Below are 23,112 nucleotides of genomic sequence, written 5' to 3'. Positions count from 1 at the left end.
CAGCAGAAACCTTATTTTTGCACTTGGGTCATTAATAAGACTGTCAAAGTTAATGTTTTGATTAGTTACAAATGTTTAATGCTGTTTATTTATTTTTGTAATGCTAATTTAACAGTGTAATTGTGTTCTGTGTGATTTCTGAGACTTAGCAGACTTAGCAGAAATCTAAAAGTTCCTGGTGCAGCAACCATTTATCAGTAAATAACGAAAAACATTTTTTATGAATAATTTACTCTCTTTTTTTTTTAAGTGTCTCATCTGGATTTCATTTAAAAATAAGTAATTTGAATTTATTGTATGGTTAAATGTAATTATTGAAACTCAATACGTGTACAAGTAAAGTGAACAAGAGTGTTAGACTGCAGAAAAAACAACTTATCTCATGTAAAATCATGTCCATAAAGTGTGGAGAAAGTTTTTATTAATTGGATTTGATTTTAATTGGATTCAGTGTTTGTGTTCCCAGTGCATTTTCCAGTTTTGAAAATTAAAGTATTCAGTATGTTGTTTTTTTGTGCATGTAAGACACGTAATTATGCCTATATTTGCACTTATATTATGACTCTTCTCAAATTGAAGAAATTGAACAAAAAGCTATAATTACATAAAGGACATATCATTCAGTTTTTTTTTTGTTTGTTTTTTTAAAGTAACAAATGTATAAAACTAGATTTCCTCATAAAAGTTTGTAAACTTTCAAAAAATAAATAAAATAAAATAATTCATCGCTATGTAAATATTTTGACACTTACTTTGCAAAGCTCTCCACAGTTTTTTTTAATTTAATTTGTTAAAATACATCAAGGTCATTCAAATGCAGAATCATACTAAAAACCTCATACATAAACCCACTGACTCATCCAATTTGTGACCGTGGACCACAAAACCAGTCTTAAGTTGCTGGGGTATATTTGTAGCAATAGCCAAAAATACATTGTATGTGTCAAAATTATTGATTTTTCTTTTATGCCAAAAATCATTAGGATATTAAGTAAAGATAGTGTTCCATGAAGATATTTTGTAAATTTCGTACCATAAATATATCAAAACCTAATTTTTGAATAGTAATATGCATTGCTAAGAACTTAATTTGGACAACTTTAAAGGCGATTTTCTCAATATTTAGATTTTTTTGCAACCTCAGATTCCAGATTTTCAAACAGTTGTATCTCGGCCAAATATTGTTCTATGGTTTGATAGAATCAATGGAAAGCTTATTTATTCATCTTTCAGATGATGTATAATTTAAAAAAAAATTACCCTTATGACTGTTTTTTTGGTCCAGGGTCACATTTAAAACTGGACACAACAGGTACCCACAAAACTGAATGTTTTGCTTGTTAGTTCAAAGATTTAAATGCTTCAAAGCTACTATTGCTAATTAGACAATACATCAATACATTGATAAGCTTATGAGCTAATGATATTTTAACTTCTCATTAACTCAGCCTTTCCTTTTTGCCGGTTTCTATGTTGTATAGATTGAAAATCTATAATTTTTCCTGATGTATTGAAAAAAATATGTACGGCCTTTGTTGATAGCTGGTTTCAGTATGAAAAATGTGTTAATTCAGTGTTTTGCTTCTTTTTTTTTTCTTTCATCAGCTTTTTCCAAGATGGCTTGAAGACAGCAGATAAGCTAAAACAGTACATTGAGAAATTAGCAGCTGATCTTTACAACGTATGTACCTCATTCTTTAACATAAACATATTTGGTAAAACCATTTTAGTTTACTTTATGCATTGGACTTGGCAATAAAATATTTTATCAATATATGGGTCACATTATAATATTTTGGTTAGTGTATATTCATTTAAAACTGTTATTGCAATCTTTTACTTCCTTGTTTCTTTTAGAGCTGCATTACACTTCTGTGTTGTGCTCCATTATATTCTTTCCTAAGATCTTTGGTCAACTAAAAATAATTGTGCATTGACTAATACTGTACCTTGTTTTACCTTGCTGGACTTGGACTTGAACAATCATTCATGTGATCCAGTCTCAAAATATGAAAGTAAAAAAATGCAACTACAAATATTAATTCTTAGCGTGAGAATATCAAAATCGTATTGCAAATTTACATTTTGCGGTACTTTACAATGTCGAGTTTATGTCCTGCACTCTTAATACTGTGTGTGTGTACACGTGTGTAACAAGTTCTTTTTGCTTTTTGTGTGATGTAGATAAAACAAACACAAGATGAAGAGAAAAAGCAGCTCACAGCACTGAGAGATCTCATTAAATCCTCTCTACAGCTGGAACAAAAGGAGGTAGGTGTAGAGCATGGTGTGCCTCAGGGCTCAGTCTTCGGACCAATGCAAATTCTTAATTGCCCAAAATTAGTTTCTGAAAGCCAATCAAGTGACTTGTTTGGGATTAAATTATTCCAATGTTTGTTACACTTACATATTTACCCTATGTAAATGTAAATATATTCAGTATTTAAAATTCTGTACACATGTAGAATTCTAGTTAATCCTTTAATGGCATGACATCATACAGAAAGAAACCTGAAGAGTTTAATTTTGCAGTACATCTGTGGATCTAATGCATAAACCCTCCCTAATGCTCGACCTGTACAGGGGAGAGTGTGAGAGGGAGTGCCCAGTGCTGTACCATGCTGGTAGCCAGTATGAAATCGGGCTTGCTGGTAACCAGTGTTGTGCCCCACTGGTTGCTCAGAGAAAAGTTGCTGACTGTCATGTTTAATAAGGAAAATAAATGACAATTAATAAGTAGTTAGTCAATGAATGTTTGTTTTATGCGGCAAGTGCCAACACATTGTCATCAGCAAACTTGCATTTAATTACGATAACATGGTGGGAGACAAGTTTGTAAGTTAGTACAAATTGTAGTGTAGTATACTGTAGTGAATTTAAATGTTTTAACAAAACACACACAGCCTACATTTACCATGCTTTTCACACCCTCTCTCATGTATCTTTCACCGCTTCCTGTGTGGATTGAAGTCTAGAAGAGTAAGTGTTCAGCATGTACAGCATGACGTGTGTATGTGATAGAGATTATTGTCTGCACAATAAATAAGTGGCTGTCAGATAAAGCTGATGTTTAAAAGGTTACAAATTGAGAAATGTTGAAAAATCTTCAAGTATTTTATGAAAATACTGTGTATACAGTATTTGTTTGGATTGGTGACTGCATATAGCTATTTAAAGCACCATATGTATGTGTGTTTGAGCAGGACTCTCAAAGCAAACAAGGTGGCTACAGTATGCACCAGTTGCAAGGAAACAAAGAGTTTGGCTGTGAGAAGAAAGGCTATCTGCTGAAGAAGAGTGATGGGTACACAGAGAGACACACACACATACACACACATACACACACACACATACGCCCCAATTAGATGTGATTTCTAATCAATATGAGTTCTTGCTCTCTGAGTAGTGTTATGCAGTATAAAATTGTTGTGTTATAGGTTGAGGAAGGTGTGGCAGAGGAGGAAGTGTTCAGTTAAAGGAGGAATTCTCACCATCTCTCATGCCACTGTGAGTAACTCGGACACACTCATGTGATTTGCACGGTTCACTATAAACCGTGTCATCCTATAATCAGCCTAATAAAACAGAGGTCTGACATTTACAGTGAAAAGACTTCATCAGCTTTCTGAACTTTGGCTGAATGTCTCCATTACAACCTAGCCATCCCACTGTGTCCCTCTTTAAAGGGGTCATATGACTTTGCTGAAAAGAACATTATTTTGTATATTTGGTGTAATGCAATGTGTTTATGCGGATTAAGGTTCAAAAACACATTATTTGCCACATACTGTACATTATTGTTGCTCCTCTATGCTCTGCCTTTCTGAAACGTGCTGATTTTTACAAGGCTCATTGTTCTGAGAAGCGAGGTGTGCTCTGATTGGCCAGCTATCCAGTGTGTTGTGATTGGCCGAATACCTCAAGCGTGTAACGGAAATGTTACGCACCTTACCATATTGTGATGCCGTGTCCCGGCGCAACGAGATAAAAACAATAAAACCCATTATAAACGAGGCATTTGTTGCATCCAGTGGGGACATAATTACTGATTAGTGACTTATACTGGCTTTTTACGCATCATGTAAACATTACCATGTCTGCATTTGCGATCTTGCGAAACAAGAAGCACTACTCTAAACTGCTCAAAGCTCGTGTTTGAATAATCAGTGGCAAATTCTTTAAATATTAAATCATAAGCGCCAGACTGTCCTTGCAAAACTTCAGGAAACAGTCCTCCGTAAAATGCGCTGCACACACTCTAATATTTGGGTTGAACTGTTCTGGAACAGTGTTGTAAATATAACTTAACCACTGATTTCTAGTTGTGTCCTTTGGAAAGCCCAAACAAACTAGTTTTGCTTTCACAATGAAACACAGTATCTCCAGGACATGGCGCCGGTGGCAGCAACAATACTACAGCGAGAATAAAAATTAGGCCCTCTTTCTTTGCGTAAACATTTGGGCGGTGTTATGCAAATCTTCCCATACAGTGACGTAGACATGTGGGGGCATGTTTAAATGAGCCGTTTTAGGGGGGCGTGGACTAGTCTTAACTTTTATAAAGAATATCTCTTTGGGTTTGAGACTTTAGTCTTTGCAGCTTTAGGAATCTTATCTATGCACGAACAGCTTGTAACACTCCAAAGAGAAAGGAAAACTTGAGATCGCATCATATGACCCCTTTAGGGTAGGGTAGGACAATGTTTTTTCCAGAAACATTTTTTTGTTATACTGGTTGAAAGTTTTTTCACATCCTGATAGCAATCAATAATTAATATTAAATTGTATATAATTTGTAATTTCATATATATTTCATCTTCTGTGGAAGGTCCAGGAGGATAAATCATTGAATTCAGTCCATTTAGTTTTACTGCTGTGGGGGAAAAAAAATCAGATTCCATTACAGAAGCACAAGCCAAAATTCAAAGATTGCCAAAATACACACAGACAGACAGTGGGGTAAAACATGGGTAAACATTGCCAGTGTTTTTTAACAAGATAGAGGAATTTGATAAAATGTTTGGGTTTCAATCTATACAACAAACTTGCAGTTTATTTTCGACAGGTAAGATAAATTTCAATTTGAAAGTGTTTCTAATATGTAGGACCTTTTAATGAATACTTTTACCTGTTGAAATATGTTGTAACAACAGAAAATGCCTACCCTAGCTTTAAGAGCCCAATGGGAAAATGAGCAACTAGGTGTTGAGCTTCTCCTCTCCTCTCCTCTCCTCTCCGTTATGAATATGGTTTGACTTGACGGTGCAATGTGATGCAATCCTCTCCACAGCCTCGTTTTCATTCACTTCCTGCTAAGTTTCTTACTACAATCTTAAATATACTCACTCCTAAACATCAGTACCAGTCAGTCACATTAAGCCAAATTTTGCAGGCTAAAAGGTCCATTGCCAATAGTTCAGCGATGCATGAAGCACAGCTCACACAGAAGTCACTTTCAAACCAATCAGCTTTCTTATGGTCAACGTGGCAAATTAACAGAACAAAATGACTAGATTTCACCCACAACATTTTGCTGAGCAATGGAAAATGTGACCACACTTTTACTTTAACTGAACACTACCAGTCAGCATTGTTACCATTTCTTTCTATGTCTCAGTGTCAGGTTTTGTCCTCACCATCTTCATCATATGTCATCAATTTTCATCTTTTCCCCCATGATGTCACTTTCCCTCTTGATACCCTCTGTCTCACATTTCATTGTCAAGTCAAACCATATTCATAACAGTCTGGACCAGTGCTATGTAACAAACATATGTGTTGCATTTCTTAACACCTTTGTTCAATTAGTAGCCTGCCCTGTATGCACATCACTGTGCGATTGAGCCTATTTTAGGTTTCTTATAGTCAAATCACAAACTTCGCAAGCTACTACCAAGTGTTTTGTGAAGATTGTTTCTTTTTAAAAAGAAGGAATGTTAATTTAGTGTTTAAAAAACGTTTTATTGTTTTAAAAGCTCTACTCATTTAGGAATGCACCAATGCACTCTGACCTATTTTCTACTGTAGGTATTGTTCACGCGGTATGAGATGCTGAAAAAAGAGACTTAACCAAAGATAGCTGTCTAGTGTGTACGTAAACCAGAAAAATATAGCGCAGATGGTGTGCAAGAGTACTTTCTGTTCTGAAAGTACCGCAGGCAGACTGACAAAAACAAATCTGTGGGCCGTAGGCTAGTAATAGGCCTATGTTAAATGATTGTCTAACACAATAATATACTGTATAATCCTTGAACTAGCTTCATTAGAAATTTAAAATCACTTGAAAGCTCTAGTTAATACCTTTTCAACACTGTTTGGGATGTTATAGCAGGAATATGAAGTAGTCAAGCATTTCTCCTGTTGTCACATTTTGTTTCAGTCAAACAGGCAGCCTGTCAAACTCAACCTGCTCACATGTCAGGTCAAGCCCTGCACTGAGGACAGGAAGTGCTTCGATCTCATTTCCCGTGAGTCAACAGACGCCAGCAGGGAGAGTTTCTTTTGTGGGAAACCACATGAGTGATTTAGTAGCTTAGTGTAATGTGTTTGTTTACTTTAACATACTAAATCTTGGAAGAAAATTGTCAAACTTAATTTTAAATAATTGTCTAATTGCACCATTAATGTGATTTATGATTTTAATACTATCTTCTGGTGTTTAATTAGTGGAAATCACTTAATGTTTATGCAGATGGCTCATATTTTATTTGTCATATGTTTCAGATAACCGCACATATCACTTCCAGGCCGAAGATGAGCAGGAATTTATGATGTAAGACTTATTGTGTTTTTTATTTAAATTTTTTAACCACTTTGCATCTGTAAGTCACAAACTTGTAATCTAACTTCTCTGTAAATGGAGTGATATAATATAATATATTTTTTAATATGCTGATTATGGGATATCCTCTCTGCAATTTAACAATTACGAACAAGTACAGCAATCTGCCTAGAGGTGAAGACAACTTTGCTTCTCTGTGACTAGATTGTACTATTTTTATGGCAAACTAATATCGTAATACGAGTTTGAGATTTTAAATGTCATCTAAAGGGTTTGCTTGATGGTTTTTGTGTGTCCGTGTGATGGGAAGTCTGTGAAGTGGTGTTCAATTGTTTTAATTTGGCACTTATTCATTGAGGTCACTAACACCACAATGACATTTCCCAAACTCTTTTAGACAAACATTCTTACCAACAAAAAAAAAGCAACTACCATCTCATAGCATGTCTAAGTATTTTTAACTACTGGCTTTGCTTCTTACCTACACTGCTGTGAGCTCCCTGCTGTTCATCAGAGAACTCCCTGACTGAGCCATTTAGCAGCCATTATAAAGGGCTCTTAAAAGCACAGAGGCTGATCAGAATGAGGGCCTGTAACCCCTTTAGTCCTGAAGTCCTTTCACCTCTACTTTGATTGGAGTCCCTTTTAAAAGCCAAAAGCTGATCTCATCATCCAGCTAACAAGGAGGCATGGCATGCTTTTGAGCTCAGTGTATCGGCACATTTTTTGAAAAATCTTATTTTGACAAAAGCAGGAAAATGAATAAGAGGGTCTGAAAGAAGGGCTTACAGTGGGGCAAAAAAGTATTTAGTCAGCCACCAATTGTGCAAGTTCTCCCACTTAAAAAGATGAGAGAGGCCTGTAATTTTCATCATAGGTATACCTCAACTATGAGAGACAAAATGAGAAAAAAAAATCCAGAAAATCACATTGTAGGATTTTTAAAGAATTAATTGGTAAATTCCTCGGTAAAATAAGTATTTGGTCACCTACAAACAAGCAAGATTTCTGGCTCTCACAGACCTGTAACTTCTTCTTTAAGAGGCTCCTCTGTCCTCCACTCGTTACCTGTATTAATGGCATCTGTTTGAACTCGTTATCAGTATAAAAGACACCTGTCCACAACCTCAAACAGTCCAACTCCAAACTCCACCATGGCTAAGACCAAAGAGCTGTCAAAGGACACCAGAAACAAAATTGTAGACCTGCACCAGGCTGGGAAGACTGAATCTGCAATAGGTAAGCAGCTTGGTGTGAAGAAATCAACTGTGGGAGCAATTATTAGAAAATGGAAGACATACAAGACCACTGATAATCTCCCTCGATCTGGGGCTCCACGAAGATCTCACCCGTGGGGTCAAAATGATCACAAGAACTGTGAGCAAAATCCCAGAACCACACGGGGGACCTAGTGAATGACCTGCAGAGAGCTGGGACCAAAGTAACAAAGGCCTCAAATCCTGCAGTGCCAGACGTGTCCCCTGCTTAAGCCAGTACTTGTCCGGGCCCGTCTGAAGTTTGCTAGAGAGCATTTGGATGATCCAGAAGAGGATTGGGAGAATGTCATATGGTCAGATGAAACCAAAATATAACTTTTGGTAAAAACTCAACTTGTCGTGTTTGGAGGAGAAAGAATGCTGAGTTGCATCCAAAGAACACCATACCTACTGTGAAGCATGGGGTGGAAACATCATGCTTTGGGGCTGTTTTTCTGCAAAGGGACCAGGACGACTGATCCGTAAACGAAAGAATGAATGGGGCCATGTATCGTGAGATTTTGAGTGAAAACCTCCTTCCATCAGCAAGGGCATTGAAGATGAAACGTGGCTGGGTCTTTCAGCATGACAATGATCCCAAACACACCGCCCAGGCATCGAAGGAGTGGCTTCGTAAGAAGTATTTCAAGGTCCTGGAGTGGCCTAGCCAGTCTCCAGATCTCAACCCCATCGAAAATCTTTGGAGTCCGTGTTGCCCAGCGACAGCCCCAAAACATTACTGCTCTAGAGGAGATCTGCATGGAGGAATGGGCCAAAATACCAGCAACAGTGTGTGAAAACCTTGTGAAGACTTACAGAAAACGTTTGACCTCTGTTATTGCCAACAAAGGGTATATAACAAAGTATTGAGATGAAATTTTGTTATTGACCAAATACTTATTTTCCACCATAGTTTGCAAATAAATTCTTTAAAAATCCTACAATGTGATTTTCTGGATTTTTTTTTCTCATTTTGTCTCTCATAGTTGAGGTATACCTATGATGAAAATTACAGGCCTCTCTCATCTTTTTAAGTGGGAGAACTTGCACAATTGTTGGCTGACTAAATACTTTTTTGCCCCACTGTAAATGTTGCTTTAGCATTTAGCTGTTGGTTTTTAAGGTAATTTCAGCATTACATGGCAGAGTGTTTTAAGACAGCTTGTCAATTTATAAATAGTCCATCTTTTGTTATGCAGCACTTCAGTGTCTGTTTTAAAACAATGGACCAATCAGAAGCAGCAATTTAAGTTTAGAGGGTTTACAGTTGCAACTGTGTACAGTTATCATGCAATCAAAATTTACATTATTTACTTTCCTAATACATAGAACTCTAAATCAAAAAGGAGGAGAGTGTTTCTTGTGTTGTTCTGTTAATGTGTTTCTGCCTCTACAGATGGATCTCAGTATTAACTAACAGTAAGGAAGAGGCGCTTAACATGGCCTTCAGAGGAGAGCAAGGTGGAGGAGATGATGGACTGGAAGATCTCACTAAAGCCATAATAGATGATGTGCTGCGCATGCCCGGAAATGAAGTGTGCTGTGATTGTGGGGCTCCAGGTGCATATCTATCTATCTGTCTGTCTAAAAAGAAAATAACAATAAAGTCTGTCTGGTAAGGTTACTCTACCTCATTTGACTCTCTCCTCTCAGGTCTCTTCTCCACTCAATCTGTCCTCTTTTTTTTTGAATCGCTATCGCTATTTCTGTTTCTCTCACTCCATTACCAGTGAAATCAGTCTCTCTCATGAAGCAGCAGCAGCAGCAGTGTGAGTGTGAGGATCAGGCAGTCAGGACAGACGAGCACAGTTACATCATTCTCTTATGTAATTGGCTCATGCAAGCTGTGCTGAAACTTCTGAGAGGGCAGCTGCTGCTCCAGGGATTATTTGATCAGCCTCTTTCACATTCATTGTTTTCTCTCTCTCTACAAGAGTATCGAGATGTGGCCCAGGAAAGGCCCCTGGGACCTTTTTACTTGTTTTAATTTGTTGTTGCATATAAATCGATGAGCAATTTATAAATCAGGGAAATACGTTTTATACATTGTCAGGTTTACCAGCGAAAAGATTTTTGATGCTTTACTGTTAGATGACCAGTCGTGTGAGATTAAAGGCCCATTCCAGGAAAATAACTATCAATAACTATTAAGTTATAGTTGTTCTAATTCTATTTCCACATCACAACTATAACAATAACATTAATAAACAAAAAATGTTAACGTTGATGTGGACACTAATATAGTTATCGTTATCGGTGTGAACATTTCGTTTCATTACGTATAGATACACTGGGGTCTGAATACAGTAGATGCAAGTTGGATTATGTTGTTGTACAACAACTGTGCTGGGAGGTTGTTAGTGCATTGCTACATTGCTGTGTGGTTGCTAAGATGTGCTGGGTGGTTTCTAAGGTTTTCTACATTAGCACATAGCTACTTCCAGTTGCCAAGGTGCTCTATGTGGTTGTTAGCAAATTGCTATGTTTATATGCGATTGCTAAGGTGTTCTATGTGGTTGTTAGCACTAAGCACATAGCTACTTTTATGTGCAGTTGCTAATGTGTTTTAGGTGGTTGTTAGCATCTTACTAAATTGCTGTTGCTAAAGTGTTCTGTGTGGTTAACTAGTTACTATAGTTTCTATTCTTATTTCTGTGTTATGGGTGGTTGTTAGCACATTGCTACATTGTTCTAGGAGGTTGTTAGCACATTACATTTCTTCTATGCAGTTTGGTCAGGCGTTATGGGTTGGTTCCATTTTGTGCACTAGGCGTAGAAAAAAAGTCAGATGATTTCTGGTATCAGTTATGTCTGTAGCATGGACTATGTGGGATGAGTATGCATCATAGTTGCATCATATTCCTTTTTAAGATGAACCATTCTTGTGATTCATTGATTCATGGGCTTATAAATGAAGTTTAGGAAGCTTCAGGTGATAACATGACTGTGTAAGAGGCTTATAGAGCTGTGTTGAGCTGTTATTCAGCTCCTCAACTGAGAGCTAAACACTCTAATCTGTGTCAAGGTGCATGAATCTTTACACGAATGAGTCTGTTTGAAAACAGGTTGGTTTAATGAAATGCTTCTTAAACAGAGAGATGAATGAATGTATTTGATGCTGACTGATTGTGTGTCTGGCAGAGAAGAAATAAAGTACAAGTACATCTGGGATTTACTGAGCATGCAGAGAAAGCTGCTGGAGAAGACTTGAATCTATATTTAGCTGCCGTGTGTATGTGTGTCTCCTCTTATCTTTTGTTGCCCTGTCACTGGTTCTGCTCAGGGGACATCACTGGCGCTCATGGAGCCACAAACACACCTGCCGCCAACACTAGCACACAAACAGTTTGTGTCACATTCGCATTCAAACACCGATAACATGGCACTCTAAAGTAAACTCCATATAGTATTTACCATTCCATCTTGTAGAACATTCAAATTACGTCCAACGAGGACCCCTTGTGGTAAAAATGTGTTTGTTGCTTTTCCTTGTTTCCTTATTTTTTCATGTTTAAAAAAAAAAAAAATGTTTTCAGATCCCAAATGGTTGTCGACTAACCTTGGAATCCTGACTTGCATCGAATGCTCAGGCATTCACCGGGAGATGGGCGTCCACATCTCACGCATCCAGTCTATGGAGCTAGACAAATTGGGAACCTCTGAACTCTTGGTGTGTTCAATAGTGCAAATAGTGCATTTTCTTTTTAAACACAGTATAGCATGGGTCTTGAATGGGGATCCATAGGGTTTGTGTGTCACTACTGCAGAGGGTATGCCAATTATTGTTTGACCACAAATTAAAAATATTATTATTAGCAAATTAGCTAAAGTGCAGCTATGTGTTTCATTACTACATTAAAATGTATCAAGTAAAATTAAAGTTGTATGTGCAAGACTCTATTAATATCCTTTTATTATCATTAATTAAAACATTTTTGTGAATTGAATTAAGTAAATTGAAGCTAAAATAAAATATATCTAACAAAAAATAGTCCTTGGCCCAACCCTTTAGTATAGCAATAAAATCATATTTCATATAGAAAATTTAGGATCAGTTCATTGGACCCATGGCCGTCTATGTATTTTATGATTATTAGTTTATTTAATAATTTTTTAAGCATTAGACATACTGTGACTAATGCATGTTTTATTTTGTTTTATTCTATTCTTTCCTTTCAGCTGGCCAAGAATGTGGGAAACAGTCGTTTTAATGAAATAATGGAGGGAAATCTTCCTTACCCCTCTCCTAAACCTACTCCTGCTAGTGACATGTAAGTATGCATGGCAAACGTATTTTATTATAATATTTTATTTTAGTGTTCTAGTGTATTTCTGGTTCTAGTGTTCTAGTCTTTCTGGTAAATGATAGATTTTCCCTGTGGTTGCATTGCGTCAACATTTTTGAATGTTTTGGATATTCATTTTAAATCCTTGTTTTATTTCACTTTCTCTTAATTCAATCTTAGGACTGTTCGTAAGGAGTTTATCAATGCAAAGTATGTAGATCATAAGTTCGCGAGAAAAACCTGCAGCTCAGCAGCAGCCAAGATGAGTGAGCTATTTGAAGCCATCAGGTCACATGACCTGCTAGCTCTCATCCAAGTGTATGCTGAGGGGGTAGAGCTTATGGAACCACTACCTGAAGGAGGACAGGTGAGTTACAGCGTCTGTCAAATTGATCATTGAATGTGTAGTAACTGGGACAGTGGGAAAATAGGCTCATTTTTTAATTTAACATTTCATTCTCATTTTAATAATTAAGTGGCCCCTGAAAGGAAACTTGCTAATCATTCTAGGAGGAGATAGTAGGTCCACAGGTACAGAGAGAGTGTATACACCCTAACTATCACATGACACGATGGATGAACCATGCACATAAGAGACTTTGATGAGCACAGATTTTGAGGTCTGGTGAATATCAGAAAGCAGACACGCTGAACGTGACTTGAATCCTCTGCCTTGATCTTCTCCCAGTTTTCCACACTGAGAGACCGACTCTTCGTTCTATCTGCTAATGACTTCGGTAATGCTGCCACCGTCTCAGAGATAAACAGCTGCTTCTGAGGGGGTGCAGTTGAAAAAACATCCTCAATCTAAAACGATCTCTGCTTCACTTTTTATGATGTAGCCTCTGGCCAGAGCATGAGCTGACTTTAGTTTATCTTTTGATGAATCCTCAAACATGAAGCAGTGACCATGGCCATGTCAGAGACACGTATCATCATCTTCATCAACACATTACATAACACAACTGATGTTACTATATTACATTACTATAAAGTAGTCAGTAAGACTTTTTTTATTTTTATGAAAGACATATCTTAAGCTTACCATGTCTGCATTTATTTTATTTGATCAAAAATACATTAAAAACAGTAATATTGAAAAATTTTCATGTAACTGTTTTCTATTTAATTACATTTTAAAATGTCTTTTTTTTTTTTTTCATTTTCCAGTCTTTATTGTCACATAATCCTTCAGAAATCAATCTAATGCCAGTTTGCTGCTCAAAAACATTTATTATTATTCATGTAAAAAAGAAACAGCTGTACCGCTAAATTTCATGTAAATATTTTTGTGGTCTTTATGTATAAATAATTTTAAGGAGGGCTTTTTTTTATTACTCTTTTTTTTTTTTTTTTTTTTAAACAGTCTTTGTCTCACAATACTTCAGAAATCAATCATATTTTACACAATAAGACAAGAGACAGTTATTAAGAGAGTAAATGGGTTAACAAATGCTTTTTTAAATTTTTTTTATTTATGCTTCTGTTTTATAGGAAGGAGGAGAGACTGCATTGCACTACGCCGTGAAGACAGCTGACCACACCTCACTGCACCTGGTCGACTTCCTTGTCCAGAACAGGTATGAAACATTAGCTTATAACCACAAAAACTGGGAGGATAAACTTCTGGCCATGTTTTTATAAATTCAGTATTTTGGATTTGTTTTAGGCAGTCACCTCTTGTTACGTTCCATCACCATTATCATTAAGAGCTTAATGGTTAAACAGGATGAGTTTTTAATGTGGTTTTTTTTGTCTTTGGATGGCAGGTGTTCATGTACGAGCACCATAACTTTTGAAGGGATTATTATGCAGATAATAGAGTAATTTAAGTTCAACTTTAGCTCAATTTGCTCTCTACTATGTGGATTAAAGTTACATAACAGTATTAGAAGATCAGGTCATGGCCTGAGCCAGGACTACTCTTGGCTCACATCCTAGTAAATAATCATAATTCGATTTCCCTGAGAACTGGAACACTGAAACTGCTCCAGGTTTGCATTAAAGGTTGACTCAAAAGAAATATGACAGCATAAGGGAAGTAAATCCAACCCAGACAACTGGGATTGTTTTATTTTATTTTTTGGACAACATGGCTCACTCTGCTTTAACTTCACTCCAGGTTTTCCATTCCCCAATTCACACTTCCTCCCTGATTACATTTGAAAGATATCGTGCTCTGAGTTCTTCCCATGGCATAATTTTTACTGTGATTATGATTACATGATATTAATATTGATATGAATATATTAAAAATGTTAAGTGATGTTTTTTCCATGTTAACATGCTAGTTATAGTATATACTACTAAAAATTGTAAGAAATCTAAAAAAAATATATATATATTTTTTAATTTTCTTAGAATAATAAATCTAAGAAATATTCAAATCAATATTGTTTATTCTATTCTAATTAATTTCTGATGACAAAGCTGAATTTTTAGCAGCCATTACACCAGTATTATGTCTCACATTAACCTAATTAGCTGATTAGGTGGTCAAGAAACATTTATTATTATTGATGTTAAAAACCATTATGCTTAATATTGTTTTTTACGGAAAGTGTGATACTTTTTTCAGGATTCTTCAATAAATAGAACGTTCAAAAGAACATTATTTATTTAGTCAATGTCACTTTTGATTTTAATGCATTCTTGCTGAATAAAATGTATTAATTTCTTTATTTCAAAAACATTTTTACTGACCTCAAACCCTTTGAACTGTAATGTACTGTATGGGAAGACATTTGTCCACTGGTTGTGATAACCCATCTTTAATGTTTTCTCATTGTCTTTTCAATATTGTTGCAAATTCCTTTTTATTTCGTTTGAGAGCTGACAGTCTACTAACTGAATTTACGGTCATGCAGTTGCATTATGGACATTAATGTGTTTATGGCATTGAAGCAATTAAGAACACAGATGCTCCTTTCAACTTAACTGCAGTAAATCCTGACACATAATATCAAAAGCAATCTTTATGTATGTATTTATAGGTGGACATTCACATATTCATTGACAGCACACAGAAATATTTTTGACACCAATTAAGAATCTCCATGCAGAATCAAATGAACACTGATCCTGTCATATTGGGCAAAAATATTTTGTTCAAATGTGGAAAATAACATTATCCTTTCAGAACATAGACCCTGAATCCTACAGTGTTGCAGTGATCACTACAGAAAATGTTCAGGATGAACTTCAAACTGGGTCAGAGAAATATATGAATTTGTTCTCGGAGAGCAGGATGTCTCCCATTTACTTAGATGTGTAGCCTGTTTTTTTTCCTTTGCTGTGATTCCCACTAGGTAAACAGAACTGGGTCATTCACTTGCTCTCTCCCCATGTGTGCTGTTTAGTCACTGCTGACCCAAATTCAGAAGTGTGAAATGGCTCATTAAGAGTGAAAATCTTGTTAATGTCAGCCTCAATTAAAGATTTGAATTGCATTAAAGAGCACTTCGGAGATGATGATTTTGTTAACATGTTAGCAGTACCACATAACGCATAGTTTTGTGCCAAAATTGCTACAGGTTGGATTTAATATGTGTTTTTAATAGTACAATAAACTCGTATATATCAGAAGAAATCTAATTTTCCTTGATCTTATGTCTCTGTCTCCAGTGGGAATCTGGATAAACAGACGGAGAGGGGAAACACAGCCCTGCACTACTGTTGCCTGTATGAGAAACATGAATGCCTCAAATTACTGCTGAGAGGCAAACCAGCTACTGATATCAGTGAGTTACACATGCATGTGTGGTTTTACCAGATTTATATATATAAATGACTTATATATTACTATTTATTACTTTTTTATGATATTTAAGTGATTATTAATTTTTCATACTGTAGTTTATAATGCAGTGATGCTTAAATGCACTTGTGGCATTCAAAACAAAGGAATTTAGATTTTTTTTTGAGTAAATTTTTTGCTAAAGTTTTTTTTTTGGGTGTGTGTTGTTTATTTAGACAAACTAGTCTAAAATTATAATGTTAGCCATTTATGTGTTATTGACAGTAACATAAATATATAATAATTGTCAACTCATCATATCATACCAGAATCCCTGCTTACATATACTGTATACTTACCAATGCTTAGTCACCACGTTGATTCATGGTAAACATTATGTATCATTTCTGGTTAACCTGTGTCCTTATTTTTCAGCCAATCAGAATGGAGAAACAGCTCTGGATGTGGCCAGGCGGATGAAGATCATCCAGTGTGAGGAAACGGTGAGTAACTTGTGGCAAAGATGATACAGTCCTTCCTTTGGAAACTCTTTAACAGCTCTGAATACATGTCCATCATGATCTAAAAACAATAGGGGGCAGCAAAGATGTGGAAAAGGCCCCAGGGTGTTAAGATGTGGTTGTTTTTGAAGATCTGACCCGTGTGTTTCAGCTGGTACAAGCCGCTGCAGGAAAATTTAATCCTAAGGTCCATGTGGAATATGAATGGAATCTCAGATTGGAGGAGCTTGATGAGAGTGACGATGATCTGGATGACAAAGTAACACATTCTTCCTTGAACCTTTCTTAAAATACCCAAACTTCTTGGACTCACAGACTGAATGATTTTCTCATTGTTTTTCATTCCCAGCCCAGTCCCATTAAGAAGGATCGTTCTCCCCGGCCGCAGAGTTTCTGTCACTCATACAGTCTGTCTCCTCATGACAAGCTCTCTCTGCCTAATTTTGGCCAGCGTGATAAGCAGCGCCTCTCATACACTGCACTCTCCAATCAGATGTACAGCGTTTCTACCGACTGTCCGTCCTCTCCAGTTTCAGATGCCCCACCTCTGCCTCCTAGGAATGCAGGCAAAGGTAACCCAGAAACCCAAAATCCAATCAAATGTTTAAGCATAAAACCTGTTCTAACAATCTTGCCCATTCCATAATTAAATATATTAATGTATGTTATAAATACTATTTACATTCATGAAAGCTATTTATTCCGTGTATTCAGGTGTAGTCAGATGTATTAATCCAGTTCTTTGCATCTTTAGTTCAGTTTGTAATCCTAAAACCTGTACAGTCAACTAAAAAAAAAAAAGAAATAACAGCCAAACTGTAACAAATATCTGTGTGTTTTTTTATCTGCTTTCTGTTGCTTTGCACAGACTCTTTTCCATTTGATAATTTTGTTTATAGTTTAACTTTCTTATGTCATAGCATTAATAGGCAAACCTATGTAAAATGTCATCCAGTCTTTTTCCATCTTTTTCTTCGTTTCTCTCTGTATTTTTCTCTTTTTCTCGTCTCTTGCAGCTCCTTCTCTGGCTTTCCTTGGCTCTCATTCCCACTATGCTACTCTGGCTAGCACTCGACCATACATCAGTGACTATCTTTTCTTATTTGCATAAACCTCTCCTGCTTATTTAATCTATTTAATGACCTCATTCTGTGATCGTACAGCTGTGTCTGAAACTGAAGGCTGCTGCATCGCAGTGAACAATGTTTTTATATGAAAGTACACTACCGTTCAAATGTTTTGGGGCAGTACGATTTTTTTAAAGAAATAAATACTTTTAAATAGCAAGGACAAATTAAATTGATCAAAAGTGACAAAGACATCACATTGTGATGTTACAAAATATGTCTGTTTCAAATAAATGCTGTTCTTTTAAACTTTCTATTTATTAAAGAATCCTGAAAAAAAAAAAATAAATCTCCAAAATATTAAGCAGCACATGTGATCATGTGACACTGAAGACTGGAGTAATGGCTGCTGAAAATTCAGTTTTGCATCACAGGAATAAATTACATTTTATAATATATTAAAATAGAAAACAGTTATTTTAAATTGTGATATTTCACAATATTCGGTTTACTGTATTGTTGATCAAATAAATGTAGCCTTTGTGAGCATAAGAGACTTTTGAATGGTAGTGTAATTAATTTCAGATCATTTGAAAATGTTCAACAAATTGAAATGAGCTTTAGAAACACATTTATTAGTTAAAAAATGTAACAATAATAAATTAATATCATAGGTGGTGGAATATCATTGTTGGTGAATATATATGCTGACAAGATAAAAGCATCTTAGTAGACAGCATGTCGCGCATAATTTGGATTCAGATGTGCCTTGATGCTTTTATACTTAGATGCTGCACATTTCTGGTTTTGGACTATACGATCACTCAAATCATGGTCACAAGCACTTCTTATATGAAAGTTTAGCAGACAAATCAGATTCAGTACATCTAATTTACTTTTCACTTGATGATTCTGCTACTGCAGTTCATCATAATTAGTAAATTAGTAGATAGCTGTGTTTGCTTGTCTCATCCTTTTCCTGGTCCTCTCTGACTGAGCTTTTCACTGACTATTGACTGTCTTTTTAAAATATGTAACGTAGAATAGATCGTTCTTCCATTTTCTCTTTCATTGAAATGAGAATAAATCTCACTTGACTTTTGTGGTCTTGATGTCCTTCTCCAATTTCATCTAGTTTCTCCACTTCCACTTTAAGTTCTGCTTACCTGACCTGCTTCAGTTTCAGTAGCAATTGTCATCTTATTCAAGTATTTACCCACACTGTCATTTTTTCTCTTTTTCTCTTTATTTACTTATCTTTCTGTCCTGTCACCCTTCTTCCTGTATCTTCCACAGACCCATGTTAACTGACAGTATCCATTCTTCCCCATGATATCACTGCATGTTCTTGTTTTATGTTTGTTTTCCCTCCAGCCCCTCCCTTGTCGAACCTGCCCTCCTCCGCACAAACCCCCGCTAGTGGCAGCTCCACCCTGTCTAAGAAGAGGCCCCCGCCCCCTCCCCCTGGACACAAACGCACTCTATCTGACCCCCCCACCCCTATCTCACACACCCCGCTCAGTAAAGGTGGGCTATACTTAGTCAACAACCCTAGGTTGAGTTACAAACTAATGTTTCTGGTTTTTGTTTTTGTCCAGGGTTTCATTTACTCAGATCCACATAGAATAGATTTGATTTTTCCATTAATGTAAGACGTTTTCAGTGGAAACACCAGTTTAGTTGCTTTTAAATTAAATTCTAGCAAGACATTTTGGTTAATTTCAAATGAATCCATTACCAGATCATTTTCATCCCATTCATTCTGTGGTGTCATTACATGCTAAATTCCAGAACGCGTTAACTATGAAAACCAATATTGAGAGGACAGTATTGTCAATGAAAGCCTAATGACCCCATCCCTAACCTTTTGATCTCTGCATTATATCCTGCCCCAGTGATTTGCATGTTTCTTACCATTTTGGGTAATGACAAAGAAAAAGGCACAGCAAAATAATGGTCTGGGAGTTATTAATGGGAGAAAGACAAACTGTTAATATAACCTATATAAATTATATTGTTGGTTGAAATAATAATCACATAATTTAAGATGCATTCGAGGACCATTATTGTGCATGGTCTGGTGCTAATGTGTTACCTTTCTGCTGTATCGCAACACAATAGTCATAATAATGTTTGCTTTACTATACTGCGTTTATACAAAGCCATAAAGTGACATTTGCAGAATGAATTCCAGAAAGAATGACAAACTTTTATGTGGAAAACATTTGCGTATACTTAAATGCATTTTGGTTGTAGACTACAGTACACTACAGTTCAAATGTTTGGGGTCAGTATTGTATTTATTTTTTTCTTGTTTCTGAAAACATATGTGAGTTATTACAAAAATATTAGGCAGCACAACTATTTTAAACATTGATAACAAGAAGAAATGTTGAGAATCAAATCAGAATATTAAAATGATTTGTGAAGGATCATGTGACACTGAAGACTAGAGCAATGGCTGCTGAAAATTCAGCTATGCCATGACAGGAATAAATTACATTTGAAAATTCTAATTACATTAACATAGAGAACAGTTATTTTAAATTGTAAGAATATTTCACTTTATTACTGTTTAATGTATCTTTGATCAAATAAATGCAGCCTAAAATAATTTCAAAAACATTAAATCTTACTGACCCCAAATTATTATTATTATTTTTTAAATTTTCAGTCTTACAAAAGTCTGCAAATGTCACCTTAGCGGCGCTATAGGCTTTTAAAAGCAGAGACATATATTTAAGAAATTAGTTAATTTATGACATTCACAGTACTTCACAGTATAATGTTCACTGTACAACTTTCCAGGAAGTGATTCAACACCACCTCCTGTCAACAAGATGTCTCCTGTAACTAACAGATTTGAGGGTATACCACAACAGCAAAGGTGAACCAACGTCATTTAAGTTTCAATGTAGCAAATAAAACAATGAACAAAACTGATTGAGCATTAAATTCACACAAGCAAGTTGAAATCTTTTGCAATGCTTATAATAGCGATTCTGTTAAACTATTTTTAGAACTATATTTGCATTAGAAAGGTCAGCAGACTTTAGACTGCAAATTTATACATGGCCTTTTGTGCTTCATTTGAATATGTCCATGTAATTGTCATCATGTATTTGGGAATGCAAAACAGTTCCATTTTATACAGTATGGGTGGTTTTACAGAGTGTGTAAATATGATATAATCGGACATTGCTTTGAGACTTACATATGTTATTTATTTCTAGTCTCAACACCACAAAGACCACACTTGGTCCACGGGTCCTTCCCAAACTACCTCAGAAGGGTAGGTGACATGCTTTCTGCTTTTGAATGTTGCAGTGGTACATCTGAATGATGAAATAAAATAAGTAAAAAGTAATTAATTTAGTTATTCATGTATAATCACAAGTGTATAGTTATTTACATTCACATATGTATTTTAATTTAATTTAATTTGTATTAAGCTCACAGTGTATCTTTTCCAACCCACTATTACAGTACAGTTAGATGTATAACTTAAAGAGAAACAATTACAAATCACATCACAAAAAATACCCTTACAAACCCCAGTGTACAGTGACAGCGATGAGGAGAAACTCCATTAAAAGATGCAACAAGCAAGAGCATTTATTCCAAGTATTTCAGCAGAAATTATTCTTGAAATTTTTACAGCACAAAAAGGAGACATTTTCTTTTGCCAATTTCTAACATACACTACATTTTTTTAAACCTGACCCAACATCTTGCTAGTAAGGGGAAATATGTCCTCATATTTGTCTTCTGAAATGGTCTAGAACTATATATCAAAAATTAGCCAAAAACACGTAATGACATTTTGTTTTTCAATAGTTGCCCTGCGTAAGATAGACACCATCCATCACCCATCTATGGATAAAACCAACCAGCCTCCTGAACCTGTCCTGTTCCAGAAGGTTCTGCAGACTTCAGACACCCCACAGAAAGTTGTGTTAGCTGATAGACCTCAACCTGGAGATATACCTCCTAAACCACAGCCTTCAGAATTACCCCCTAAACCAGGAGAACTGCCTCCAAAGCCTCAGCTGTCTGACCTTCCCCCTAAACCCCAGTTGGGTGATCTACCCCCTAAACCTCAGCTGAAAGATCTCCCGCCCAAGCCTCAACTGACAGACATCTCCCCACCCAAACCTATAACCACTGAGGTCCTCCACAAACCTCCACCTGGAGATGTGGCTCCCAAGCCCCAACCACCAGATACTCCAACAATCATCCAACCGGCTGAACTGTCTCCTCAACCTGTCCAGTCTAGTGAAGACACCAATGGAAGCCCGACATCTGCACAAGAGACGCCTGTACCATTGCCCAGGAAAATAAATCCGGTAAGGACTTTGGACAAATACATTCAAGTATGTAACAAGCTGCTTTCAACAAAATATCTTACACTATTTGTCTTGCTTTCTGTCAGATAAAGAGTAAAATGCGGAGGGTGAAGACTATCTATGATTGTCAGGCAGATAATGATGATGAACTCACTTTCGTTGAGGGTGAGGTCATTGTAGTAACCGGTGAAGAAGATCAGGAGTGGTGGGTAAGTGTAAAAACAAAGCATGAAACTGAAGAACCCAAAATTCTACATTCTGATTGATTAACAGACATTCCAACATGTTCCATTAATGTTCTTTGAAATAGTTAATTGCTCATGAAATAGTTCAGGTTTTAGACCACATTACAGTTACATATCACATATTACCTCATTTTGATTATGAAACAAAATGCCCTGGAGTCTACTGTTTTAAAAAAATGCAGCTTTCACACACATCTGATGGTCCATGCCCCATGCATGCTTTTTTGTGAGAATGTTGTCATTATTTCTGCTAAAATTTGCTGAAAAATTCTCCGTCAATAAATGCTTTTTCTAGCATATTTTATTACATTACAAAAACAGTATTTTGTTGTTCCAGATCCTTTCCAAAAGTTACTTGTTAGAACACTTGTTAATAACCTTTTTTCTATTTGTCTAATGAGTGTATATTTTAATAATAAGCTTTGAAAATAACAGTAAAGTGTAATCGTAAGTAAGCTAAATATTTTGTGTAATTAACATTTTTAATTGGTCTAACAACAGAGCATTCAACCCCACAAGTGCAGTGTCTTCAGAAAGAAAAATAATACTGTTTTTACTCATAACAAAATTAAATCAACAATAGTTTTTTTCCATTTGACCTTGACTGTGCATGGAATTGAAACAGTTTTAAGATATTAAAACAATGATACATAAACTACAATATTATAGGCAAGATACGAGGCCCTGTGCATTCTTGGAAAGATGAAAACCTGAAAAATTTCTTGACAAACTTATATAGACATGTACATGTGCTAACCATGGTAAAAGCAGAATTGTTTTCAGGCCATTGAATTATTGAAATTTAATCTGCCATTCATTTTCAGTAATTCAGAAGTTCGTCATAAGTTATTCCTTAGACTTGCATTCATAGCCA

At 35.9% G+C, this 23,112-nt stretch overlaps 1 protein-coding gene across 5 annotated transcripts in view; it reads left to right on the top strand.

The window, feature by feature from the left end:
* The window catches only part of asap1b (ArfGAP with SH3 domain, ankyrin repeat and PH domain 1b), a 75,255-nt gene that overhangs the window by 50,702 nt on the left and 1,441 nt on the right, over positions 1-23,112 (top strand). For 3 of the 5 annotated variants that reach the window (XM_058766006.1, XM_058766007.1, XM_058766009.1), the window contains 20 exons: positions 1,606-1,681; positions 2,185-2,271; positions 3,204-3,304; positions 3,438-3,507; positions 6,380-6,467; positions 6,724-6,772; positions 9,434-9,597; positions 11,574-11,707; positions 12,217-12,308; positions 12,504-12,690; positions 13,818-13,903; positions 15,948-16,063; positions 16,495-16,562; positions 16,732-16,839; positions 16,930-17,152; positions 19,022-19,174; positions 20,456-20,534; positions 20,881-20,939; positions 21,485-21,993; positions 22,080-22,202. In XM_058766006.1, the coding sequence (XP_058621989.1) occupies positions 1,606-1,681; positions 2,185-2,271; positions 3,204-3,304; positions 3,438-3,507; positions 6,380-6,467; positions 6,724-6,772; positions 9,434-9,597; positions 11,574-11,707; positions 12,217-12,308; positions 12,504-12,690; positions 13,818-13,903; positions 15,948-16,063; positions 16,495-16,562; positions 16,732-16,839; positions 16,930-17,152; positions 19,022-19,174; positions 20,456-20,534; positions 20,881-20,939; positions 21,485-21,993; positions 22,080-22,202 (2,572 nt within the window). Of the gene's footprint in view, positions 1-1,605; positions 1,682-2,184; positions 2,272-3,203; positions 3,305-3,437; positions 3,508-6,379; positions 6,468-6,723; positions 6,773-9,433; positions 9,598-11,573; positions 11,708-12,216; positions 12,309-12,503; positions 12,691-13,817; positions 13,904-15,947; positions 16,064-16,494; positions 16,563-16,731; positions 16,840-16,929; positions 17,153-17,596; positions 17,666-19,021; positions 19,175-20,455; positions 20,535-20,880; positions 20,940-21,484; positions 21,994-22,079; positions 22,203-23,112 lie in introns of all 5 variants that reach the window. The other 2 variants (XM_058766010.1, XM_058766011.1) reach the window with 2 other exon arrangements.

Source organism: Onychostoma macrolepis, chromosome 24 (genome assembly GCF_012432095.1).
Source record: "Onychostoma macrolepis isolate SWU-2019 chromosome 24, ASM1243209v1, whole genome shotgun sequence".
Lineage (NCBI taxonomy): Eukaryota > Metazoa > Chordata > Actinopteri > Cypriniformes > Cyprinidae > Onychostoma > Onychostoma macrolepis.
The sequence above is the reverse complement of the archived record's forward strand: the minus strand, read 5'-3'. Positions and strand labels throughout refer to the sequence as shown.